General features: G+C 39.8%; 1 protein-coding gene across 4 annotated transcripts in view; it reads right to left on the bottom strand.

Annotated features, from left to right (window-relative positions):
- Positions 1 to 23,922, bottom strand: part of NRP1 (neuropilin 1) — a 114,201-nt gene that overhangs the window by 52,098 nt on the left and 38,181 nt on the right. For all 4 annotated transcript variants that reach the window (XM_079300252.1, XM_079300253.1, XM_079300254.1 and 1 more), the window contains exons 4-6: positions 14,107 to 14,288; positions 9,403 to 9,630; positions 1,781 to 1,936 (exon numbers count right to left, since the gene is read on the bottom strand). In XM_079300252.1, the coding sequence (XP_079156378.1) occupies positions 1,781 to 1,936; positions 9,403 to 9,630; positions 14,107 to 14,288 (566 nt within the window). The remainder of the gene's footprint in view (positions 1 to 1,780; positions 1,937 to 9,402; positions 9,631 to 14,106; positions 14,289 to 23,922) is intronic.

Here is a 23,922-nt window from a genome sequence, read left to right as displayed (position 1 = left end):
GTAATTCATTCCTTTATTAGACTTTAAGCTAAAAGAATTGTGTGAAATGGAGTTGGATATATGCTCCTTTTTATTGCACCCTCTCTGGAGCTGATGTTTCTCTAATAGGAATGGGTGCTGAGCTGAAAGTTTCAACAACCATGAGTTGGAAAAATGAGCTTTAAATAAACAAAATTTTGGGGTTTCAATGAAAATTAAAGTATTCTTGAAAAAAAAATCTGAAGTATTTTATCAGCAGACCAAAAATTTAAATTCAGAAATGCTATCTGGGTATTTTACAGGAACTGTAATCAAGGCTTCCCATAACTGAATCATACCAACACCATTTCCTGTAGAACAGGACCCTTTCTCCAGTTCTGTGCTGCTTCAATGTATTAGGTGTGTGGTGAAGTACTGAAGCTGAACTACATTAGGGTAAGACTCAAAGGAAAGGAATTTCTGCTTGAAATCTGAAGGAAAGCCATAAGGCTCTACAAAGAATGCAAAACATGATAGGCAGGGGTAATATCAAAATACCTAAAAAGTGTCTAGTTTGATCTAGACATGGCTTTCCCTGTACTCTACTGAGAGGGACATCTCACATGTCTGAGATAAGTAGATTGGGCTGTCCTCTGGAGGTGACCAGACAATACAAAGAGTAAGGGTAGCTGAAATTAAATGAGAGAATTCCCTTCTCTGTCTAAGTCTGCAGCATATAAAATGCTTCCTCTTGTCATCCAAAAGGGTTTTCACACACACAGACTTCTGTTCTGTTGTCCTGTGTCTAAGAGCTGAAGGCATCTTGGCATAGCAGATATTAATAATTCTGACTCCAGGGTGATGGTGCATGTACATCCTAGGGAGGAGGTGGACATGGGGACACAAGCTGCTTGTGCTAGTTAGGAAGGGATAGGAGCAGCACCTACATAAGGAGAAACCAAACTATCTGAAGGTACAATGCTTCACATCCACAGAGGCTGTGTGTCCCCTATTCCCTCTTTCTGCTTAAGTGTGTGGAAGAGAGCATTTAAAAAAGGCAGGGAGTGGAGGAGAGATGGGGAATTACAGTTAGATCTTCAGTTCACTCATTTTTCTTTTGTTCCTTTTTGATTAAACAAGTACATCAAATCTGTGTGAATCTGCTTGAAACTCAATAAGACACAGAAAGCAGAGGGAGTTTGAAATAAAGTCTGTGTTTTATCATTGAGGAAAGCAATGAAATCTGCAAGGACATGGTGCAACACAGCATATTATTTTCCTGTTTCCCTCACTTTGTTTCATTCTCTGTCCAAAGGGTAAGCATGAAATGAGTCAACTGAGAAAAAATATGAGACAGAGAACAAAGCTTAGATAGCTTATGAAATGGTTTAACAAGAGCACATATATTAAATGGGTCCTTTTTATTCGAGAAATCGATCATCAAAGCTTTTTCCATCTAATAAAAGAAGGCTTTGGATAGTGCATTCATTGTTCATGTTTCATTGTTTTAATGCAAGTGTTCAATTGCTCTGCATTCCTGCATTCCCTTGGTCAGCACAGTTTTCCACAATAATTATCCCAACTTCCTGGCAATACAGTGGAATAAAACTGTAAGTAGATTTCTGCTTCTTGCACTTTTCAAAGGGCAGCTCTTTATTAAAAAAAAAAGAAAAAGAAAAGAAAAAAAGGAAAACAGAACCAATCCTTCTCCACCATCTTATTTATTTAAGATTTCTTTAAAGCTTCAGGCAACACCTGGTGTGCAAGAAGACATAACAGAGAGTATTTTCCAAGGAGCTCTGCGGGATAGATAAATACTGACCTTCTGAGACACTGCTCTGTGACACACTGTAGTTTGCTGAGAAGCCCTCCTTTGCTATTGCACTGTCAGTGTAAAATACCATTGAAAGGATCCCAGTTGAAGACCGGACACGTCCTGGGTTGTTTTGCCCACAATAGCGCCCGATGTGTGGGCCAACTGCAAAGAAACAGGATACAATAGTAAACAATAGGTGCCACTACAATATCCTCCCAAAGACAGTCCCTCAGCAGGAAATGGTGAACCTCTGTCACAGTTCAAAATAACAATGCCATCAATAATTTAGAGATGAACAATAAATTGTTTATACTGCCTTAGCAATTGTATTTCTAAAATGCTCCAGGTAGCACTCCATGAACCTCAGAAAATGTATAGGACCAGGATTTTAAAAAGTGTCCTTCAAAATGTGCAGAGAGGGCAGTGATGCACAAAATTACACATACAAAGCATCACAAGTATTTTCCAAAGTGTGATTGAAGCACCAATTTATGACAAGAGCAACTGAAAGGCTTGATTTGCCAACCCAGTACACAAGATGCTGTGAGCAGTTCAAAGAGTGCCTTTCAGGTTTTATGCTCTGTACTGCAGATGATCTGTTAATTTCATCTCAAACTTTGAAAAACATTATTGACTTATATTGAGGCCATGACAAATAACTCTTTATCTCCCTTTATTTAGGCTTTCAGACCTCCAAAATTTTTTTGCCCATATGGTCAATATTAAAGAATATTGTAAAATAATTTGAGAGTGAAATCTTAATCCTTTCAAAAGAGCAAGAAATTCTTAAGTATGTCTCCATGTCACAGAATACACACACATAAACAGTTACATGATCTTTCTTCATGTTAATACTGCACAAACCCAATTTTGGTGTTTTTCTGCACTTCCTGTGCAGTGAGATAATCTTTTTCCTTAATTAAGCTACTCAATTCGCAACCAACATATGTGGCCTTCTAGCACTTGAGCATTCCCTACAGATAGGTCCCTAGGCTGTGGAATGGTGGTACATCTGTGCTTACAAACAATAAGAAAAGATAATGCTAAAACCTACCCATGGAGTCAATCATGGAAATAATCATGAGGCGTCAGTCTAATGCTTACACCACTGGCTTTCCAGGCTTAAATTAACACCTTGTCATTTCTCTAGGAAGTCCATTACACTTTCAGTTTAAAATATAAAATGTTTAGATATCCTAATTATTCACAGTTCAAAGAAAATCTACAGCTAACATAATTTTCTAGTCATTTATTGGCATTTTCCAACAAGTAAAACAGTTCCAGCTTGGAATAACTTTATTATGTAAGCTACACATTTCTGTAAGGCCCTAGAGTTGCCAGAAAGAGGGAGCTCAGATGTTATAGCTCTTGCTGCCAGCATGTGCTTTTCTATCCATATTCTGGCCACAGTTAGTCTTCAGTTGCCTTGGCAATCCCATGGCATTTGAAATACCTGCCAATTCAGACATTTCCACTAAGGTTGTCCAATGCAGCATTGATAGAATTAAACATCCTATAGAGGTTATGAGTTGAATTCTTCCTCATCCTAGAAATCATAGAGCTTCATGGTTTTATTTTTCAGAGAGCTAAATTTGTTTTAGACCCTTAGGGGCTTTTTAAAAAGACAAAATAATGTCCTCACTTTCCAGCTGCTGCAGGTTTTTGATTTTGTATTTGTTTTTGTTTTCTTTTGTATTTTCTGTGTGCAAGCACCTCTGATCCTACTCTTCCTCAAAATGGCCTTCAAGATTATAGCTGCTGATGTGCTCTGAACTGCAAGAAAATAAGGAGGATAAGGCTTCCATGTAATGGTTCTCTGAGTCTCCCTCCTCCCATTTCCTGCAGAGAAGCCTCTTTGAAATGACAAACAGAAGAGAACTTTGTTTAAAGCAGACAGGCTTTAAGATTCCCCATGACTCACTGGTTTATAATTTTTAAGACATATTTAGTGAATATGCATTTGAGTCTTAAATGGATTGGCTCTGCCATCATAGTACTATTCCCTTTGCTAGCTATGTGGAGGCAAGTGCCAAAAATGTGCAGAATATGACACAAAGAGGTATTGAATTTTTTTGTGCAACATGTAAACCTTAGCCTGCTGAGCTAATATGATATTGATCTGAGCACAACTGGATGAAATAGAGATTCTCCTTCTTCCATAAATAAGTCCCCCCCCTTTTATGTTTTTTTCCATTCAAGTCTTGAAAACCTTTGAATGACAATAAATTATCAAATATTTTGTGTGTCACCACATCAAACAAATGCTGTGCAGGAAGCCCATCTGAGGAGTCATTCAGGGAGTGAGGCTGCTGTCTGTTTAGGTAGACTATGTCACTGGTAATTTTTTACCATGTTCCTGACAATTCCTTAGGAAATGAAATGGGTTTTCATAACAGACTGTGTAGAGTGCCAAATGGGAATTTTAGGGCAGAAGGTGCTGAAAAGTCATCAGGCCAGCCTCTAACTATGGACCAGCATGTTGCTATGTCAGCATCCCCCAGGAAGGACCACTCCAAATGTGAATCACTTGAATATGTTCTCACTCAAGGATGCTTCTACACTACCTGCAGAACAAAGGCATCTCATGTTCCAGCTAGCAGATCTGACTGCCCATGCTGTAGCAATTTCTGAGACCTTGGCTCCTCTTTCCACTGGCACAGTATTATACAGTGGAAAAACGAGTAACCTTCTGGTTAAAAGGTGGAAGGACATCTAAGAAATCTATCTTGTGTGCATTCCCAAAAATGTAGAATCTAATTCTATAGCTTGAATAAATCCTTGATTATTCTGAATATGTATTTTTGAAGGTTTATAGATCAGAGTACAGAATATATATAAAGTTGCTGGTAGTTCAAGACTAAACAGAAGCCTTATCTTTACTGATTCTTCTGTTATTTACTATTGTTTGCCCTTCTGCACAAAGAATATTGATATGAGGAAATACTGAAATACACTTTTACCTATCTAGTTGAAATGTTAGCTTTTGGAATTAGGTTAAGAACCCTCTCTAAGAAAACAGATCAAGAAGAAAAGATATATCAGACTTCTAAAATATTTAAACAAATCTTATATTAACTAGCAATGTATTTGATTTTAAAGCTGTTTTTTATAAGCATGCAGTTATGTCGCGGACAGTATTTTCACATCACTATGATTTTAATTGAAAATAATATTTGAACACAATTTAGGATGCTGAAGAGGAAACAACTGAAAAATTAATCCCATCCTCACATTCCAGTAGTTAACTACACTGAGCTTGTGAATGCTCTTAGATCTTAATGGCTTCTCACAAGAGTGTAGAAAGCAACCACAACAGGAGAAGCACACTTAGATTAATAGCAACCTTCATTTCCACTGATGTTAATGAATGCAGTAAAGCATTCTGCTTTACTCTGTAATTCAGTGGAAGCTCTTGTGGTATTGACTGAAGCAGCAATGCTTAGGCTGTGGTTCTCAAACCATATGTAAACTTCTTTAAATTATGTTTGAGCTCTAGTAGACAGCCTATAGAGCTTCAAAGAGAGCTGCATGATGAATCTGTGCAATTCATCACTAAAGCTAGTTCTCATTTTGAGTGGGCTATTTTTCTTCAAAGTCATCAATGGAGTGTTCTCAGCAGATGCTGGCTGAGATATATCTGTGCCTTGGGCAAAGATATTTTTGGTATCTAGTTTATTCATGCAAAATCATATCTTTCTATTCTGAGATCCACTCATTCTCCTTCTCTAAATCCACCTGTTACCTCTTTCAAACTATGGTTCCTGTTCTGTATTATATTTGCACCAGGCACCTGTAGTTCTCAGGTATTCTTCAACAGGGTTTTTTTTCATGAAACAAAATGCCAGGTTTGAGGCATTCCTAAATGCCTACCATTCCCCTCTTGAAACAGCAAAACACTTACACCACTGTTTCACTTCAGTCCTGTAAGTGTCCTTGCTGAATTCCTTGTGAAGTCAATCTAACTGTTCACATGCTTCAAAGATAAGCACATATTTTGTAGAATCAAGTAGAAAATACTCAGCATTTTCCAGCTTCAATCCACTAAAGGACAACCAGGTAGGCTGAGGACTCCAGGATTGTGACAGAGCATTTCAGGATTAACGTCTTTTTGAATGACTGTTGCAGTTGCTGTCAAATTCTCTAACAGAAAATTGTTTTCCATCAGTGAAATGGAAATTACATAGAAGTAAAATGTAAATGGAAGCTTACTGACTTTGACATATCCTTTTAAACACCATTGTGAAAATGTGTATAAAAGAATATTTCTTTTCTTTATTTTTTTGCTTTTTGGGGGGGAGGAAGCAAGGAAAAAATATTGCAACTGTATAAACCAGCAAATTCATTTCCTGCTGATGTCTAGTGACTGTATCTTATCAAATTCTACAGTGAAAACATTTTCCACTTTTGTTTGGTTTCATCTGCTCTAACTTAGACACCTAAAGTTTACATCTGACTAAGGGAATCAGAACTTCCAGTACAGTCAACGAGACAAGGAATTCCAGAGTCCTTTAAGTGTGCCCTAAAGTAGATGTTGAGAAGGCCAGAGTTCCCTGCTGGGAACAGAGGGACTTGCTGTGCCTGGCTCAAATGCTGACGCCTGTTTTCCAGAGATGCATGTTCAGGGGACTGCCCATCTAATTCTGCTCTGGTTGAGACCCCAACTATTTTCCAAAAAACTATTCTCTCTCTCCTATTACAATACTGCCATCATCCCAGGAAACCACAGCTGTGTTGCTGTGGAGCAGGGAATGTGAACTGAAGGATATATATTTTTTCCACATATTTTAAAAAATTCCTCCTGTTACATTTATATTGTTGCAATAGCAGCTTAAACACAATTGGGCATGTGAGAAGCAATACATTATAACAAAGCAAAAGAACTTCCTTTTCTCTGGGTACATCACTAAACAGAGGAGGCCAGGGGACACCCTCTGGACCTGCAGCCAGTAGCCAGGGACTGCTCCTGGGACCAGGCTGAGTCTGACACAGGCTGCCCCTATAGGGCTCTTCCCTCTGAAACTGGCAGCCATGTCCAACTTGCCTGTTGAGAATGATCCCTGGCTTTCACTGTCCTCCAAATCATGCTTAGGAGTTTCTTGGGAAAGTGCAAATTGATGTGTGCTGAAGCTGTGCAAGGGAGTACATCAGCAAATTAGAAGTGCACCCAACCATGCCCATGTTTCAGTTAATATTGTAGAATATTTTTGCACAGACTAAAGGGAAATGGACAAATGGCTCAAAGACTCACCCTGTGTGAGTCTCCCTTCATCAAAGGGAGCCATATTGTCTAATTTACCACTGTGTAGAAATTAATTATTTCCATGTGGATGCAAATTAGATTTTTTTTTCCCAGATACTCTCTATATATTCTCTAGTATCCAGACATTCTCAGTCTTCAGTTCATGGCCAGACTGTATCAGTGGTTTCCTGTGCCAGCTTTGCTCTTCATTTGAAATAGTTCTTCCTCCCATGGATTCATCCTGTGATGCATTTACAGAAAAGCAATCGAATTCCCTCTTTCTTTGTAGTGTTAAGTTAAACAAGAGAGACTGACTGCTAGCTGAGGATTGTCCTACATTGAAATAATGCAGCAAATGTTTTTTCTACAACTGCTGCAACCTCCAACAGTTTGTATCAAAGAAAACATTTTTCCAGCCTACAAATTCTGTTGAATATTTACAAGTAAACATGCAAGTACCCTCAGTGGATGTCAGGATCATTTTGAGTGTAGAGAGTTTGTGAGGCAGTTTGTGGAAGGCCTGCTGATAATTGGTCTTCAGTATGGCTCAGCCACTTTCTTGAACCAGGAAATTACTGCTTTGAAACCCTCTACACTGACAATAAAACATTTCTTTTTGGTTATATTACACATAAATTGATTTACAGGATCATCTTTTCAAATATCAGTTTAAATGCAAGCTCTACAGGACAGATTTGGCCTATATACAAATAAACCCATTATTAAATGTTCCAGACATCCTTATTCTACTGTTAAAATATTGTTTTCCTAATTGAGGCATTAAATACTAAATAGTCTTTTAGCTACTGTTATGGGTCTTTCTTCACTCTTTATTGAAATGGATTGAGAAGAGCCATGATAAGCCCATTAAAGCATAAAATAAAAAAAAATACCAAAGCAAATATATGTTAGAAGATATATATTTCCTGCAGCATCAATGGAAGCTCTAAGCAAAATTATATTTTTATTTAGGGATTTATTTAGGAAAACAGGCAAGTTTTAATGTGTTATTAAAATGTATTCCTTAACTTATATATTTTCATTTAAATTAAATATTAATGTAGGATTAGCAGTTTGTAGAAACTGTCACTGCTATTCATAAAACAAACATAAAAAAACTACTAATATGGGTTATCACATGAGTGGAAAACTGAAATAGTTGTAATTAGTGCCCAACACAAACAACATAAATCTTCAGTCACTGAATTTTGCTACAAATTAAAAATTAAGAAGAAAAAGGACAGCTCCAAGATGCTTCTCTTTATCAGCTTATGCCAAACACAGAAACAGTGAAAAAGGCATCACGAATAATCAGCTTTACATAGCTGTTTCCATGGCTCATACAGGTATTTGGGCACCTGAAAGGTTGGGCATTCAGCTTGAACAATCCCTTTTAGGCTGGAGCTGCAGCCTTTGGCTCTGGGTCCTTGGAGAATTGATACAGGCTGCCCTGCCCAGGGGAGATCTGATCTTGCAGCCCCAAGATTGTACATGAAAAACATAGAGAAATCATGTAGCTGTTTTATTTGTCAGACTCAGTGTAAAACAGGGATATGGGGCTAGGCAGAAGGTGAAATGAGGGCTCTCAGGCTGTGTAGAGTTAGCTAATATCTAGCTATGCACTTAGTGAATGTGCACCAGGTCAAGTGTGGTCAACAACTAAGTGGAAAATTACTGAGATGGCAGAGACGTTCCAGAAGGGTACCCAACACACCCACCCTGACACATGAGGCCATCTAATCAGGGATTATAAATTAACAAATTAAGATAAAACCTTTGGATTTGCTTAAACCACTGGAAGAGAGAGCACTATAATGGAGGAACCCTGCAGTGCCCAGTCACTGAAGCCACCTGAATGAATAACTCTGTGACTGTTTACTGACCTGGGTAATTGTTTAGTCACTATGATTTCAACTGCATGGACACTATGTTTTCTCTGGCAAAGAAACTCTCTGCTTTGACAGCTGGCCTGTAATGCAGTTCCTCAGTTAGAGGGTCAGTACCTGAACTCCTGTTTCTGCAATTGGTTGGAAATGCCTGGACTATACTCATGGGTTGGCTGTGAAAATTTGGAGACTCATTATAAGGCTTCACATTTAATTTATTTTAGTGTAGGAAGTTCATCACATATTACCACTGAACATAGAGATTTCTGCTAAGCCAACTGTTAAAATGGAACATATTTCATTAAAAACAAAATCATTCACACTGCGATATGCTTTACTGAATGAATTTACAGAGCATTTTCTCCATTTCTTTTTAATTCAACTCACTTCACATAAATCAAGCAAGGATCTCTCTAGCATGACAGTTTAAAAAATGGTAATATGCCTTCTGCAGGCCACTACATAGTAATGGTTATGCATATTTCAATCCATTTTTCTCTTACCATCGGGGAATCCATCCCAGATTTCCAATCGGTCATAGCGACAGAATGCTCCCCCTGGAGTATTTGAATCAGGTTCTAACTCAAAACTTTCAAATTCCAGTATAATCTCTGACATCTTTGGTGCAAAGATAATATAAGTGCATTCAAGGCTATTGGGATACTTTTCAGGGAATCCAGGGGACTTTATCACTCCACTTGATGAAGTAAAGTTTCTGGAACACTCAGGTCCTGTAGGAGAAGGAGAAAAATCAACTGGGTTAACACTGTGCTACTAAGCAAAGCAGTTAGCTGGAAAACAAATTAGGTTGCATTGTCTCTCCAAAGCAGCAAAGGTGGCTTTTCAATGAAACACCTCATTTTAATCGCTGCATTAATCATTCAGCCAGCTTGTTCCTATTATTGATAGTCAGTCATTTAAAGCCCAATTCGCATATACTGTCTGATCTTCAATTTTCAATTTGTATGGAACAATATGAAAACTTGTACCAGCTCTAGAAAAAATTATGACAAATACAAAGTCATGTGGGAACAATGAAAGTGTAAACTGCAGAAATCTCGACAGAGCCCTAGAGAAATAATTATAGCCCCTTCAAGCTCAAATCTTTAAATCTTATGGCTGACAGGCTTTTATTGGTGAAATAGAATTTTTTTACAAAAGCGGGTGAGTGAATTCAGTAGAGGGAGTAGTGGTTTCAGATTCCTGGAGCACTGACTCAGTAACTCTGCCAGATGTGACCTATGCCTCCTTGACAAACTAAATGTGAAAGGTAATTCGTACATGTACTGAGGGTGAGTGACTCATTCTGAGTGGTGTTGACACAGGTGCACCAGTAAAATGTTGCTGTTAGTGTGGGCATGATAAACTGTGTGATTACAGGCAGTGTTGCTAGAAGTCACCTAATGTCAGTGTTGACACACCAGCTTTCCCTGATGTTCCCACCATGGCATAATGGGATGCTCCAAACAGTGCTCTTGGTGGAGCAGGAAAGTGGCAGTAAAAGTGTAAGGGTATAAAAGGCCAGGTCACTGGATTTGCCTTTGTGAATACAGGGGACAAACTGGAATTCCTCTCTTGTTGATGTATCTCATTTCTCCTTTATTTAGGTTCCTCAGGAATCCTCTCTGTGGATCCCACACCTGCAGGTGTGCTCAGAAGTCAGCTGCAGGCACTGCCCACACATCCTCCCACAAGGTCAGCACAGGTACCCCCCTCTGCCTTTTGGCACTCCAGATTTAACAGAGTGATTTACAGGACTTGAAGCATTGGTGGATATCAGCTGGCCTGGGGAGTTCGAGTAGGATGACTCAAATGAAGGAACTCAGACCTGGAGGAGAGGAAGGACAGGGAGAGCACAGCTTGGCTGCAACAGGCAGATCTGTGCTGCAGGATGATGTGTGTGAGGCCCCAGTCTGGATGAGGATGCCCAGCATCCTTAGAGACTGTAGTCAGGAGCCTTAGAGGATTTCCAGTGCCTAACACAGATCATTGAAGGAAAACAGTCTGGCTTGTTGCATATATGAATACTCTAATTTCACTATAGAAAATGTTTTCATTGTGAATGTGCCAAACATATTACCCCCCACAGTTCTGGCCACCTCCCAGCTAAATTCAGCATGCAGGAGAGAGGTCTAAATGAATTTACTCAGTTCAGGTATTCTTGCCCTTCAACAGACACTGAGAGGAAATTTTTTGAACTATCACATCAATATTCAGAACACTTCATGGCATATTTTGGAAGATGTGGATATCGATGTCATGTAACCTGACCCATTCCAATTTGGGAAATTACATTTTGCCTATAATTAAATCACCCTCTTACACACTAGTAGAATATCCCTCTTCTCTCCCTGTCATTCCCTTGTCTCCTTGTCATGTAGGGGAGGGTTATATTCTGGTTGTTGCTCTTCACTCCCACCAGTAGCTGCTGTTTCAGGATAAAATAGCTTTGCTATGCCATTCATAGTATAAAGTGCTCTGTACTCCTCTTGGAATCCAATAAAGGATGCAATATAAAATGTAAGCCAGGATCATTATTGCTTTATTAAATACAGCCAAATCCTGGCTCTGAGTGTGCGCACTCGTCAGGCTCCTTACACTCACACATGCCAGCTTGCTTTATCTTAAACATGCTCGAGTCAATCTGGTGCAAGAAACAGAAACTGCTTTCAGGGGAGCTCTCTCACTAAAATGTCCTCCAAAGATTTTGACCCTTTATTGACACTGTGGAGCGGCTGCAGGAGTTATATCAATACTCAGGCTACGAGGAACTCCATGGGGCAATGTGCATGGAAAACTAGCAGAAAAGATTCCAGCTGAAATACCAAAAGAAGATACTCCTGAGGTGGAGAAACTAAATGTGTACATATGTATGAAACAAGGGAAGAGATATGAACTGAAGGAAAGACAGAGAGGAGGCAACAGAAGAGTAAAGAAAAAGAGATGACATTGGGGATAATTTAATCTGCTATCTGTGGGTGTCACTGAGCCAAAAAATCATTTTGCCTTCTTGGTTGACACTTCCTTTTCTTTCAGTTTGCACCATAAATTTAGTTGACTAAAGTTAGGAATGTTGAATGTGAACTGTGTAGATGCTTTTCTAGTGAATACGTCATTCATCCACCCTAAAATAGGATGTCTGCCCAAGCCAGATGACAAACACTTCATGTGGGCTAAGTGTTGGGCAAAATGTGTTTCATGTTCTAGTCCTGACTACAACTTCTTCAGTGTCTATCTAGCCTTGGAGCTGAATGAGGAGTAAAGATTAATGGGCAAAATATACTGTGTGCTGGGATGAAGCTCAGCCTTCAGCTCAGCACTGCAGGACCTTGGCCTTGGGATCATTCTTCCCATACCTGGGAAATGATCAGCTAAGTTGTGAATATGCTAAAGCAGGCATACTTGTCTGGTGTGAGCAGCTGAGCTTCACCTGTGCAAAAGAGTGAACTGCTTTATTTGGCACAGATATTGAAATGCAAAACTGGTATAGTGCATATGCATTTTTTCAGAAGTTAAATAGGGCTGTGTTCCCACAGCAATGATAATTTGTATCCTTTGTGTACACATGGCATTTTCTAACACTGCATGGTGATAACTGTCCTGCCTTAATATACAGTTTATGCAGAATGAACTGGAGTTAAAGTTACTCTGGGAGTCATAATTTTGAGCTTCTTGACTTCCATGTGTAAAAATCACATTCATAATGTCATCTCAACATGGTAAATGTGTATCTTTGAGACATATAAATGACCACACAAGGAAATAAACACAATGTTCCTATCAGAGTCCTGACTTGTCACTACACTATTAGGAAATAAATAAAACCCTTTTCTTGAAAGGGCTCAGTTACTATAATAGACTGTTTCCCAGATCATTCTTCCACTTGTTCTTGTGTTTCAGCCTTGTTCTTTATGAAAGATGGTACTGCATGTATAAGCACTGAGAAACCTTCAGAACACATTTTCAAGAGTTTAGGCTCCTAAGGACATCAAAATAAACAGAGATATTTTTTCAGGAAAGCTTGGTGTCATTTAGATGCTGGATTCTTTCAAAAAATGTGACCCCGGAGGTCAGCAAAAGAATTTCTGGGAGTCAAGAGTGGATTTACAGACAGGGAAGATGGTGAACAAGAGGTCTGTGGCCCCAATTAGCACTGTGCAGAGCAGCAATAGCAATAGAAAAGAGACTTCTCTACTGTGCTTCTCCTCATTAGCAGTACAGCTGCCACCAAGAGTGTGTGCTGAACACAGCTGAAAATCTGGCTCTGGTTTAGGTGCATAAAAGGGACTTGGACTGGTTCTGAAAATGGGGCACTGACTGGGAGTGGTGTGCATTGGAAATTTGAAGTTTTGAGCTGCTTTTGTGAATATGATGCTAAATACTGATGCTGAAGTAATTTTTTTTTCTATAAAATGAATGTTCTTGTCTTTTTATGTATTATGAGTTTTGGTCCTGCTTTCTCCAGGAATGGAATATATGAATTATTAATCTCCATCCAGCTATAGGGGAGATGTATGCCAAAAGAAATGACCTTACAGCCCTTCTAGCTATTGACTGGGGAAGAGTGTTATAAAAGAGGGAGTGTCTCCATGTCTGATTAATCCTGCACTCTCTGTTTCTCTGGGCTTTCTCTGTACCCCATAAAGCTAATTGTGCCCACTGGCACTAACTCCTGGCACGAGCATCCAGCAGGTCATGCCTGTGATCAGTGTGAGCTGCTTCTCTCTTTTACCTCCCAAACATGATTTGTGAAAGCAGCAGCAGCATCATCTGCTGCCTATGTGTACTTGGGTCCTTTCTGAACCTGCACCCATCTCTTGGGAGCACAGAGCAAATCACTAACCAAAATAAGCCAGGGACTCAGAAGGTTTCAGTGCTGTTGAGGCAGTAATATTGTAAATCACACAGTAATTATTATTTTTAAAAAAGGAAAGCAATAAAGCTAATGGTTTTAAGATGGTTGAAACAACTGATGAAAATGACCACATTTCATGCAGAGGAGTCAATCCTCAGACACAGCTGACCCACTGGATTCATGATGATTTACACTCACTGAATACACACCCCACCTTGGAATGACTAGGGTAATAAGATTTTCTCTTTCAAGCATTTTCATGCATTTTCCCCATTCCAAAGAATTATGGTGAACTTTGTAATGCAAGTAAAAGCCACAGGTTATGAACCATGTAAAATGAATTGTTTCTCACCTCTTTTGAAAACTTCATAACGGATAGAAAATCCTGCTCCATGTGTCTCATAGTCGGAAACAAATTTAATAAAAAGATATGGTCCTGAAGACACTAAAGGAGGGGGAGCAATTTTTCCACAGTACTTTCCCCATAAGCGTCCTTCAGCATTATCTCCATCAATCACTTCAACATAATCATACCTGGTAGATAAATGGAAGGAAGAAACTTTTAACTTCCAGGAAAGAAGGAGACCTAATTAATTTAGAAACCATAACACAACATAGATAATCAAGAAAAATGCTAGCTTGCTTGGAAAATGCATTATGCTGAAAGATGTAAGCAAAATGAAATAATTAAAATGGACTACATTATGTCTGTAGACATCATCTGGCAACATGGAACTATTAGGAAGAATGGTGTCCATTATGCTTGCAGACAATGTCAGCTAAAGTAACCAATTAACAAAAAAAAAAAAAAAAAAAGGAAATCTCACGAGCACAATTCCGTATTATTAAATTGTGTTCCTTTGTCTGTGTAGTGTTGTTATCAATACATAATGCATAGCATTCTTTTCAAACTGTGAAGTTCTGTTATGAATTCAAAAATGTCTTTTTGGCTGTAGCTCTTTATGAACAATACTTTGATTTCCATATGCTGTCCTCCAAACATATGTCCACAGAATAATAAATAAATCCCTAAACATTAGATTTTGTTCAAAACTCCATCATATTGCAGATCAGTAGTAGAAAAATCTGTTATTTTTTCTTATTATCTGGCCAAATAGTTTGGAGCACATCACAAAATCCAAAAGTCAGTCACAGCACTTGGTTTTTCTCAGACAAAAATTATTTTAATACAAATCATCTTCACTTAGGTATTTGAATCAAGAAGTGCATGTTACAACATTCCTATTAGTACAGCATATGTTTACTAGACAGACAGGTCTAAAACCTCTGTGATTATTTGTATTAAAACTAAGATTGTGTAAGGAAAAACATGTAATAACCAAATAATAGCTGGTAGTAAAAGTTTGCCAGTTAGGGCTCCTCAGCCCTGTCACCAGAGATGCCAATGTGTAATGTCTGGTCTGACAGATTTGGTGTTCATGGGCTGAGGAGAGCAAGCCCAGCAGGCTGCTGGTGCTGAACCAGCCCAGGGAATACAAATGAGAATGGAAGCCATGGGAGGGAGAAGCTGCAGGTGCAGAGACAGTTCTGCTCTTAAGTTTTATTAGCAGATGATTTCACTTGACCCCAGACAGGAAGGAGGATCAGGCCCAATCTGCAGAATCAGTTTAATCTTCTCCTAGAAGGTGGTGGCATTTGGAGCTTGGGTTGTGTCCTGTGACTCCCAGACAGCAGCAAAAGGCTTTTCCCTGCCCCTGCATCTCTGTCTCAGCCACGCTGCCCTTTCATTTAACAAGTTGCTGTTAGCCAGACAATCTCATTTACTTTTCATTATCTTACTACGACTGACATTAAAATGTTGCCATTAATTTGTTTAGACCTTTATATTCTACTGTTATGCTCACTGAAATGTTCCAAGCATATTAATATACAAGGAAGAGCTAAAAATGACAGGACAATAAAATGTGTCTGGCATTTTTAAAGAGATCAAAGGAAAAAAATGTCTTCATGATGACCAATGTCATTTTTAACAAGTCTGCTCCAAACCATTCAGGGCACATTACTTATGTTAACATGAAGTCCTGTGAGACAGCTGCAAAGATGATATCACTAGTTAAAGTGGACAGCTTAAGGCTCCTTAAATTAAAAATGACATTACCTCATCAGTTAAAATTGTGTGCCAGCTTTGGTGTATATCAAATAGAAAATAAAGCTGACACTGATGGAACTGTAAGCATTAACATATGTGAAATATTGTGCTAACTGCATTTCTTCTTATGTATTTGATTTTTCTAGTAGCAATTGCTCAGCTTACTAGCTTCACTGTCCCAGTGCAGATTGGTGGAAATATAAAGTGGAAACATGCATTTCTGAGATGATTTTACAGATACTTAAGTAGCCTGTAGTTTTTAAAATTAGACTTCTGTTCTTTCTATAATGTCTTTATGAAATGTGTATAACAGGATTTGAAAGTCAGGAGAAGAGTTATAAAGAGATCTCAGAATTGCTGGGGTTTTGTCTGGTTTGTTTTTTATTTTCCCTCCTTAAAAATGCCAGCTCAAGGTTCCCTCCAAAACCTATTGAAAGTACTCAGGGACACATGCTACTACTTTTTAGATTTTAGGAAAAAAATGTAAGTTGAGAGTTTTTAACAGGACAACCTTAGTCCAAATAATCAACTGCTTGTTAAAGAGACAGAGTAACCACATAAAGCCACAGCATCTGAATGACAGTCTTTGCTCCATTTACCCCATGGTGACATTATTTCACCACTTTCCCAGGCACCATTCTTTGCTCAAGCTTCATCAGTAGACAAATTTTCAAATGGTATGAAAAAAATTTAACTAAAAATGCTAAGCAAATTTTACATTCTTTTTTTCCTTCACATATAAAGGAGATAAAAAATTCAAAAGGCTTGAATTCAGTGTTTTTATTCTGCTACACCTTAAAAATAAACAATGTTATATAGCCTTGCTAAGTCTTCCATATACAGCCAAAAAATAAGTAACCTGTAAGTACCAATTTTGCTATTATATGGAGTAAATTAGGCAAAAAACCTCATTCAAATTAAATTCTATCACTCTCCTAGTTTTCGTCCTTTATAGCAATAGCCTGCCCACACTTTCCATTGTCCCTTGTAGTGACAGAATTGTAATTTATGGTGCTCTTCCTGGCTGCTGTGCAGTTGTAAATGACACAATTTGGTTACTAAAAGGTTTTCTTCTAATGGATTTTAGCAAGTTACAGGTCATGCAGCCCCATGGAAGATTGGAAGATTTTTCAATTTTTTTTCTTTCATTTTGAAAAATTACTGAGAGGCAGAGAAGAAGTTTAGCTATGAGACAATGGGTAATAAGCACAATTTGAAAAGAGGAAGCTTTCAAGATCAGCCCCACAACCTTCATATTCTAACAATTATGTTTTTCATTTGGCAGCTAACAAATGGATTTGGATTCTCCCACACTGGTGGCAACATATGATTGGGCTGCAATAAATGAGTACCTATGCAATTTTTTTCTTAGAGAAATAAAATTACTCTGGATTTTACTACTTTATACTTGGAAACCGACACCCTGCTGTCGTTTTTGCACTTTTCAAAGTCCTACCAGAGACCACAGCATATCACAAACTGGTCTTGTAAATAGGAGAAAGTACAGTCACAACTTGGAAATGGAGTTGCTGCCAAGGAAGCTCAGAAAGCAGCTTGCATGTCCCTCTGGACTTGGTAGCAGGTCTTTTCCATAAGTTTGTCAGAAGATGCTGTGCCAGGGATACAGTTGGCACACTGGCATCCCTGTGAGAAGACTGAATGTGTCACCTCCGCAGCACCCAGACAGACTTGGCACACAGCCCAGAATACTGAGTTTGCAAATTTGGATTTCCCATTTGGCAATTCTTCACTCAGTTACTGCTGTCAATGGTGTGGCAAATATTTCTTGTAATTTTATAGTCCTTTAGGGCTTATGGCAGAGAGATGTAAATATAAACATGGAGCTAACCACTGACTGTAGTTTCGGGTGAAAGACTGGAGCACGAGGTCAGAAGGGGAAGCAGGAGGAGCCTGCCCAGAAGAGAGGACACTCAGTGAATATGTTTGTGGAGCCTCTTTGCCACAATGCAGAAAGCATTCCCTTTTTTTTTTTCCTGGGTCTTTCCAGATATCCCATCTCTGTTTGCATCCTCTGTGGTGTGCAAGGCCAGTTTGTGGCTTTTGGGTGGGAGATTGATGGGCAAGAGCTCACACACATTTCCTGCTTCTCCCAGCTGGTACCTGAACAGACCACTGGTCCTAATTTTATGGTTTAGTAAAGCCATGTCTGGAGGAGATTCCCAGTGGAAAGAAAAAGGAATCTAGAATTCCTCTAATTCTTTAAAGAATTGCAAAATTCTTGTTTGGAAAATGTAAGTTATGGTTTTGAGGAAAAGACCAAGCAATACCTATAAAAAAAGCCCTAGGCAATGAAAAACATAAGGAGCTGCAGGATTCAAATTCTGGTGGATTTTCTAGTACCAGTTTCTAATAAGTGATAACAGTGCTTACATTGGGGTTCAGTTCTGAACATGCTGGAGACCCCTGAAATGCACCATTGCATGTTGTACTGCAGAAAGTGAGGTGCAAATGCTGGAAAGCCCTGCCTGTTGCTGAAGCCAAACATTCTGCCACACACTCTGCTTCTACACATTTGCCTATTACCAGGGCAGGGAGACCTTATGCCTTTTTCCTTAAAAAATTCTTTCTCAAGAGATAGTCAGAACTCAGCTGAAATCTAAATATCTGCCATTTAATCTCATGAAACAATCACTGAAGTATATACAACTATAATTTACATCCAAGCATACTATATTATTCTGCAGCCTACTGTGGTCTACATGGCTGTTATGAATACTTTGGCTATTCACCTGTTCGGATAAAAAATTTTCCACGTTCCTCCTTATTTTATTACTCTGATTCCACATCTAACCAAGCTGCTAAATTTCTCCCTGACATGAATTATCCACCCTGGTAAGACTATCTTTGGTTCTAAAATTTTTCTTCTTGGTATGTATCTTTCTTTTGCCTTTATTTTACAAAGTTGTTTTTTTTTTTAATTCCTTACAAGTCTCCACTTTAGTTGAACAGAAGGCATCGCAAGAAGAAATCTAAATAAAGAGCTTCAAGTTGTTCTGCACTGTGGCTTTGTGCCCCATTAGTTACTGAGGGTTAGAGGTGTGGGATTTACTGCAGAGCTTGTGGCATAAGGCAGTCTGTATCCCAGAGCTAAAAGCTTAAAAGCTGCAGGCACTCGAGGGACACCAGCCTTAATTCCAGTTTATTAGCAAAAAGAAAAAGAAGCACATGCTATTAAAAATAAAAAATAAGGCACAACTCTGACCGGGCTGATTTTCTGCCTGTAACCTCAGCATCTGCTGCATTTCTCTTCATCTGAGCCTCCTCTGTGCAGCCTGACCAGACTCCAGGGCCCCCTGTAAGGGAACCCATCCCATGGGCACGGGGGTCTGACCCATCCTGTGAAGAAACACGAGCCTGCCCTGTAGCTGGGACTGCCGGTGCAGGTGTCTACACCAAGGGGATTTAATTCCTCACATGGGCCTCACAAGACACCTTGGTGGAGGTGAAAGCAGCATGCAGCCCTCAGAGGACCCTGGGTGACTGCTGTGTCCTCAACAAAGCTAAGCAGGGCACAGATGCTCCCTGATCATGGCATGGGAACTGAAGGGTTTTTTCCCTTTCTAAGCCACTTCCCAGTGTGTTTAGTGGCATGGGACCCTGCATGGTGTGTTCCTAAAGCTGCTGGCTCACCCCACACACTGCAGGCTTCTCAATGAGAGGCTCTTCTCCATCTTCACAAGTCACCTGTTGGTGTGGGCATGCCTTTGACTCCCTCCCTCCCTCCCTCCCTCCCTCCCTCCCTCCTTCCTTCCCTCCCTCCCTCCCTCCCTCCCTCCCTCCCTCCCTCCCTCCCTCCCTCCCTCCCTCCCTCCCTCCCTCCCTCCCTCCCTCCCTCCCTCCCTCCTTCCCTCCTTCCCTCCTTCCCTCCTTCCCTCCTTCCTTCCTTCCTTCCTTCCTTCCTTCCTTCCTTCCTTCCTTCCTTCCTTCCTTCCTTCCTTCCTTCCTTCCTTCCTTCCTTCCTTCCTTCCTTCCTTCCTTCCTTCCTTCCTTCCTTCCTTCCTTCCTTCCTTCCTTCCTTCCTTCCTTCCTTCCTTCCTTCCTTCCTTCCTTCCTTCCTTCCTTCCTTCCTTCCTTCCTTCCTTCCTTCCTTCCTTCCTTCCTTCCTTCCTTCCTTCCTTCCTTCCTCCTTCCTTCCTTCCTTCCTTCCTTCCTTCCTTCCTTCCTTCCTTCCTTCCTCTTCCTTCCTTCCTTCCTTCCTTCCTTCCTTCCTTCCTTCCTTCCTTCCTTCCTTCCTTCCTTCCCTTCCCTCCCTCCTCCCTCCCTCCCTCCCTCCCCCCCGCCCTCCCTCCGTCCCTCCCTCCCGCCTCCCCTCTCCCTCCCCTCCCCTCCCTCCCCCTCCCCTTCCCTTCCTCCTTCCTTCCTTTCCTTCTCCTTCCTATTCATTCCTTCCTTCCTTCCTTCCTTCCTTCCTTCCTTCCTATCCTTCCTTCCTCTTCCTTCCTTCCTTCCTTCCTTCCTTCCGTCCTTCCTTCCTTCCTTCCTTCCTTCCTTCCTCCTTCCTTCCTTCCTTCCTTCCTTCCTCCTTCCTTCCTTCCTTCCTTCCTCCTTCCTTCCTTTCCTTCCTTCCTTCCTTCCTTCCTTCCTTCCTTCCTTCCTTCCTTCCTTCCTTCCTTCCTTCCTTCCTTCCTTCCTTCCTTCCTTCCTTCCTTCCGTTCCTTCCTTCCTGTCCTTTCCTTCCTTCCGTCCGTCCTTCCTTCTTCCTTCCTTCCTTCCTTCCTTCCGTCCTGCCTTCCTTCCTTCCTTCCTTCCTTCCTTCCTTCCTTCCTTCCTTCCTTCCTTCCTTCCTTTCCTTCCTTCCTTCCTTCCTTCCTTCCTCCTTCCCTTCCTTCCTTCCTTCCTTCCTCTCCTTCCTTCCTTCCTTCCTTCCTTCCTTCCTCCTTCCCTTCCTTCCTCCTTCCTTCCTTCCCTTCCTTCCTTCCTTCCTTCCTTCCTTCCTTCCCCTTCCTTCCTTCCTCCTTCCTTCCTTCCTTCCTTCCTTCCTTCCTTCCCTTCCTTCCTTCCTTCCTTCCTTCCTTCCTTCCTTCCTTCCTTCCTTCCTTCCCTCCTTCCCTCCTTCCCTCCTTCCCTCCTTCCCTCCCCTTCTCCCCTTTTCCCTTTTTTCTCCAGATGTATTAAAATGCCCAACAGATCATTTCTCCAAGGACAGACATGCACACAGTTGAATTAGGATGAGCCAGGCAATGCAAATTTTGTGAGAAGGGAAGGAGGGAGTCAGTGCCCATGGCAAGAGGCTTTTAACCTGGTTTTGCCTGTACTGGATTCATAGTGCAGATGCAGCCCCCTGAGGGAGACAACACATCATCTAAATCCCAGAGTGCTTTAAAGTGCTGGATATTTAAATGCACAATTTGCAATCAATTAACAATTCCTAATTTACTGTCAGTTTGGGGGCCTTTGTTTCCATTGGTCTTTTGTGAGCTGGTGTTTTTATGGTGTTCACCCAGGGCCAAAATTCACTAGAGTTATTCATACAAAGGTCCTGTCAACCTAAGAGGTTTCTGGGAATAAGGCCATTGGGATTTGGCCACTGTTCAGTAATTTACTAATGCCATTAACTGACGGTGGGTCTCCATTAAGAATGAACTACTGAGGGTCTATTTTAGCACAAGACAATGCTGTAGTGAAAAAGAGAAAAGATGTAACAAAGACATCAATGAAGATCTACAGTTACCCACTGCAACAGTAAAATTCCAACCAATGTTAGCAGCACTCTTGTTATTACACTGGTTTCTGGAATAATTGAATGCATTGGGATTTGCACTTTAGTTTAAAATTAAGCTCTTAATTCTCTGCTGAACAAAGGAAACTGAAATGCACTATACCTTAACCAATTTCAAAGCCCAGAAGTAACAAAAACAATAATTACTATTTAAAAATTGGAATATCCTTCATCTTATCACATGCTCCTTTTATTTTAGCTCACGTTTTTTGGGTACTTGGGACTGGCAGAAATGAAGATCTGAACCAAATAAGCAAGATTACATCTCCACTTTTATCTACACAGCTCCATTGAGAACAATAGTCAGATCTTTAGCTGCTGCAAATGAGATTAGGCCCTTTATACCAATGGATCTAAGTCAGTTTACACTGACATATTTCTAAAAAGGGTGCAAGTGGTGACAGAATATTTTAGCCTGTATTTATTTAGTTCTATTCTATTAATACCAAATAAAATATGGAAAATTCTTCCACAGAAATGAGAACATTGGGATTCACTTTCAGAATGTGTGTAACATCGTCATGCACAAAATCGAGAAAAATCAGAGGTTGTGGACTGGGTTTGACATTTTAATATTACAATGTCCTAAGGGAAGTAAAAGCAAAATTCATCTGCTAAGGTCTTCAGCACATCTATCTGCAAAAAGCATTTCACCAATGAAAAGATTTGATCTTGAAGTTACAATAAATTCCACTGATTTCAATGCTTGGTGCATACTGTAATAAATTATAGTATAATGATCCCAGTATATAAAAATGAAAACCTCTTCTGGGTAGAAACATTCAATTTTAAACCTCTTCAGTGAGAAACTTCAGTTCATAACTTTCTGACATAGAAAAACGCTATCTTTTCATGGAAAAGGTTTCTGTCTGTCAAATAAGACAAATTTACAAATGCTTGACTTCCACTTTAAGTGGGGGAAAAAGAAACACTTAGCAGTTTAAAGACTTCAGAGAGGAAGGAGCTTTCTAGTGTCAAACTGGTGAAGTTTAGTATTTATAGGAATTTCACATGCCTCTAATTACTCTAAACTCAGTTCCCAAGTAAAATATGCCATCTGGAAGATATTAGAGTCATTTACAACTTGTTCACTTCCCTATTTCACTGCAAAATCTTACCTCTTGCCAACTTTCCAGTGTTCTTCACAAAATGAAATGCAGAAATTTTTACTGGTTGCTTAATAGTTACTTTGTCTATGTTGTGACAGCTAAGGGTTTTAAAAACTGGAAAAAAAGTTAAGTTTTTTAAAAACTAACTTTCTTATTCACTGTGCCTCAAGCTTTTCATGTGAATGTTTCAGGTATGATGGTTATGCCTTGGACTAGTTTAGTATGAAGTCACTAATTTGATGTGGTTAGATTTGGTAAGATATCCTAGCTGATAAGTGAAAGATAAAGAAAGATGACACAAACAGCCATCATGTGTAAGAATAGGCTCTTTTAAGCAAAAAAATCCAACCAACCAACCAACCAAAAAACTCTACTATATGGCTTTGTTTTTGTTTCTATGACCTCCCAAGAGATGCCCATCAATCAGAAAACTTCTTGTTAGTAGAGCAACTTCATCCAAGTATGCCAATCTGTTTATAAGTGAAGCTAGTGACATTCCTCTGAGGTAAAGTTGTCATTCTCATTTTACATATGTGGAGACGGGAGAGAGAGACTGAGTGCCAGCAGTCTTGCAGAAATTTTGCAAACAGCAAGGAACAAAGCTGAGATAGCCAGATACTGTGTTTTAAACATAAGAGCCCAGTCTAGCTTCTTCTGAAATAATGGAAAGATTTCCTAGTGGCTTCTATGGGTTTCAAATAAAGCTTCTTAACAGAGGCTTGAAACTTGGAAGCTTTCCTAAGCTATAGAATGACTGGAAGAAGGGGCTGCAATGTCTCACACAGAATCACAAATATATTTCTGTAGAAGAACTAGACTAAATAACTTGCATGCAGAGACTCATGCATATATACACACTCACACTCACTGTACACCTCTATATCCATCAAACATTGTTTTCATGTGCCCAAAAAGTTTAATGATTTGTGGTTGGATTAGAGCTCTGTGCATGTACTGCTGAATTCACTAAAAAGCCTGCCTAATTGGTAAGTTATGGAAGCCTTGGATTTGCTTCCTCGAATGCCTAAAGAACAGAGACAGAGCTGTATCAAATGGAGATCAGAATCGGTTGTGATTTCTTTTTCTTTCTGTGAAAGGAGAAAAGAAATGCTTTAAAGTTGTGGCAACCTTGTAGCACTCCATTTGGGAGTTTTGAATCGCTGATTAATTTGTAATTATCCTCTGGGGATCTATGTAGTATATTAATCA

The sequence above is a fragment of the Erithacus rubecula genome, assembly GCF_903797595.1.
Source record: "Erithacus rubecula genome assembly, chromosome: 3".
Taxonomy (NCBI): domain Eukaryota; kingdom Metazoa; phylum Chordata; class Aves; order Passeriformes; family Muscicapidae; genus Erithacus; species Erithacus rubecula.
Note: the sequence above shows the minus strand (reverse complement) of the source record. Positions and strands in the feature narration are given on the sequence as shown.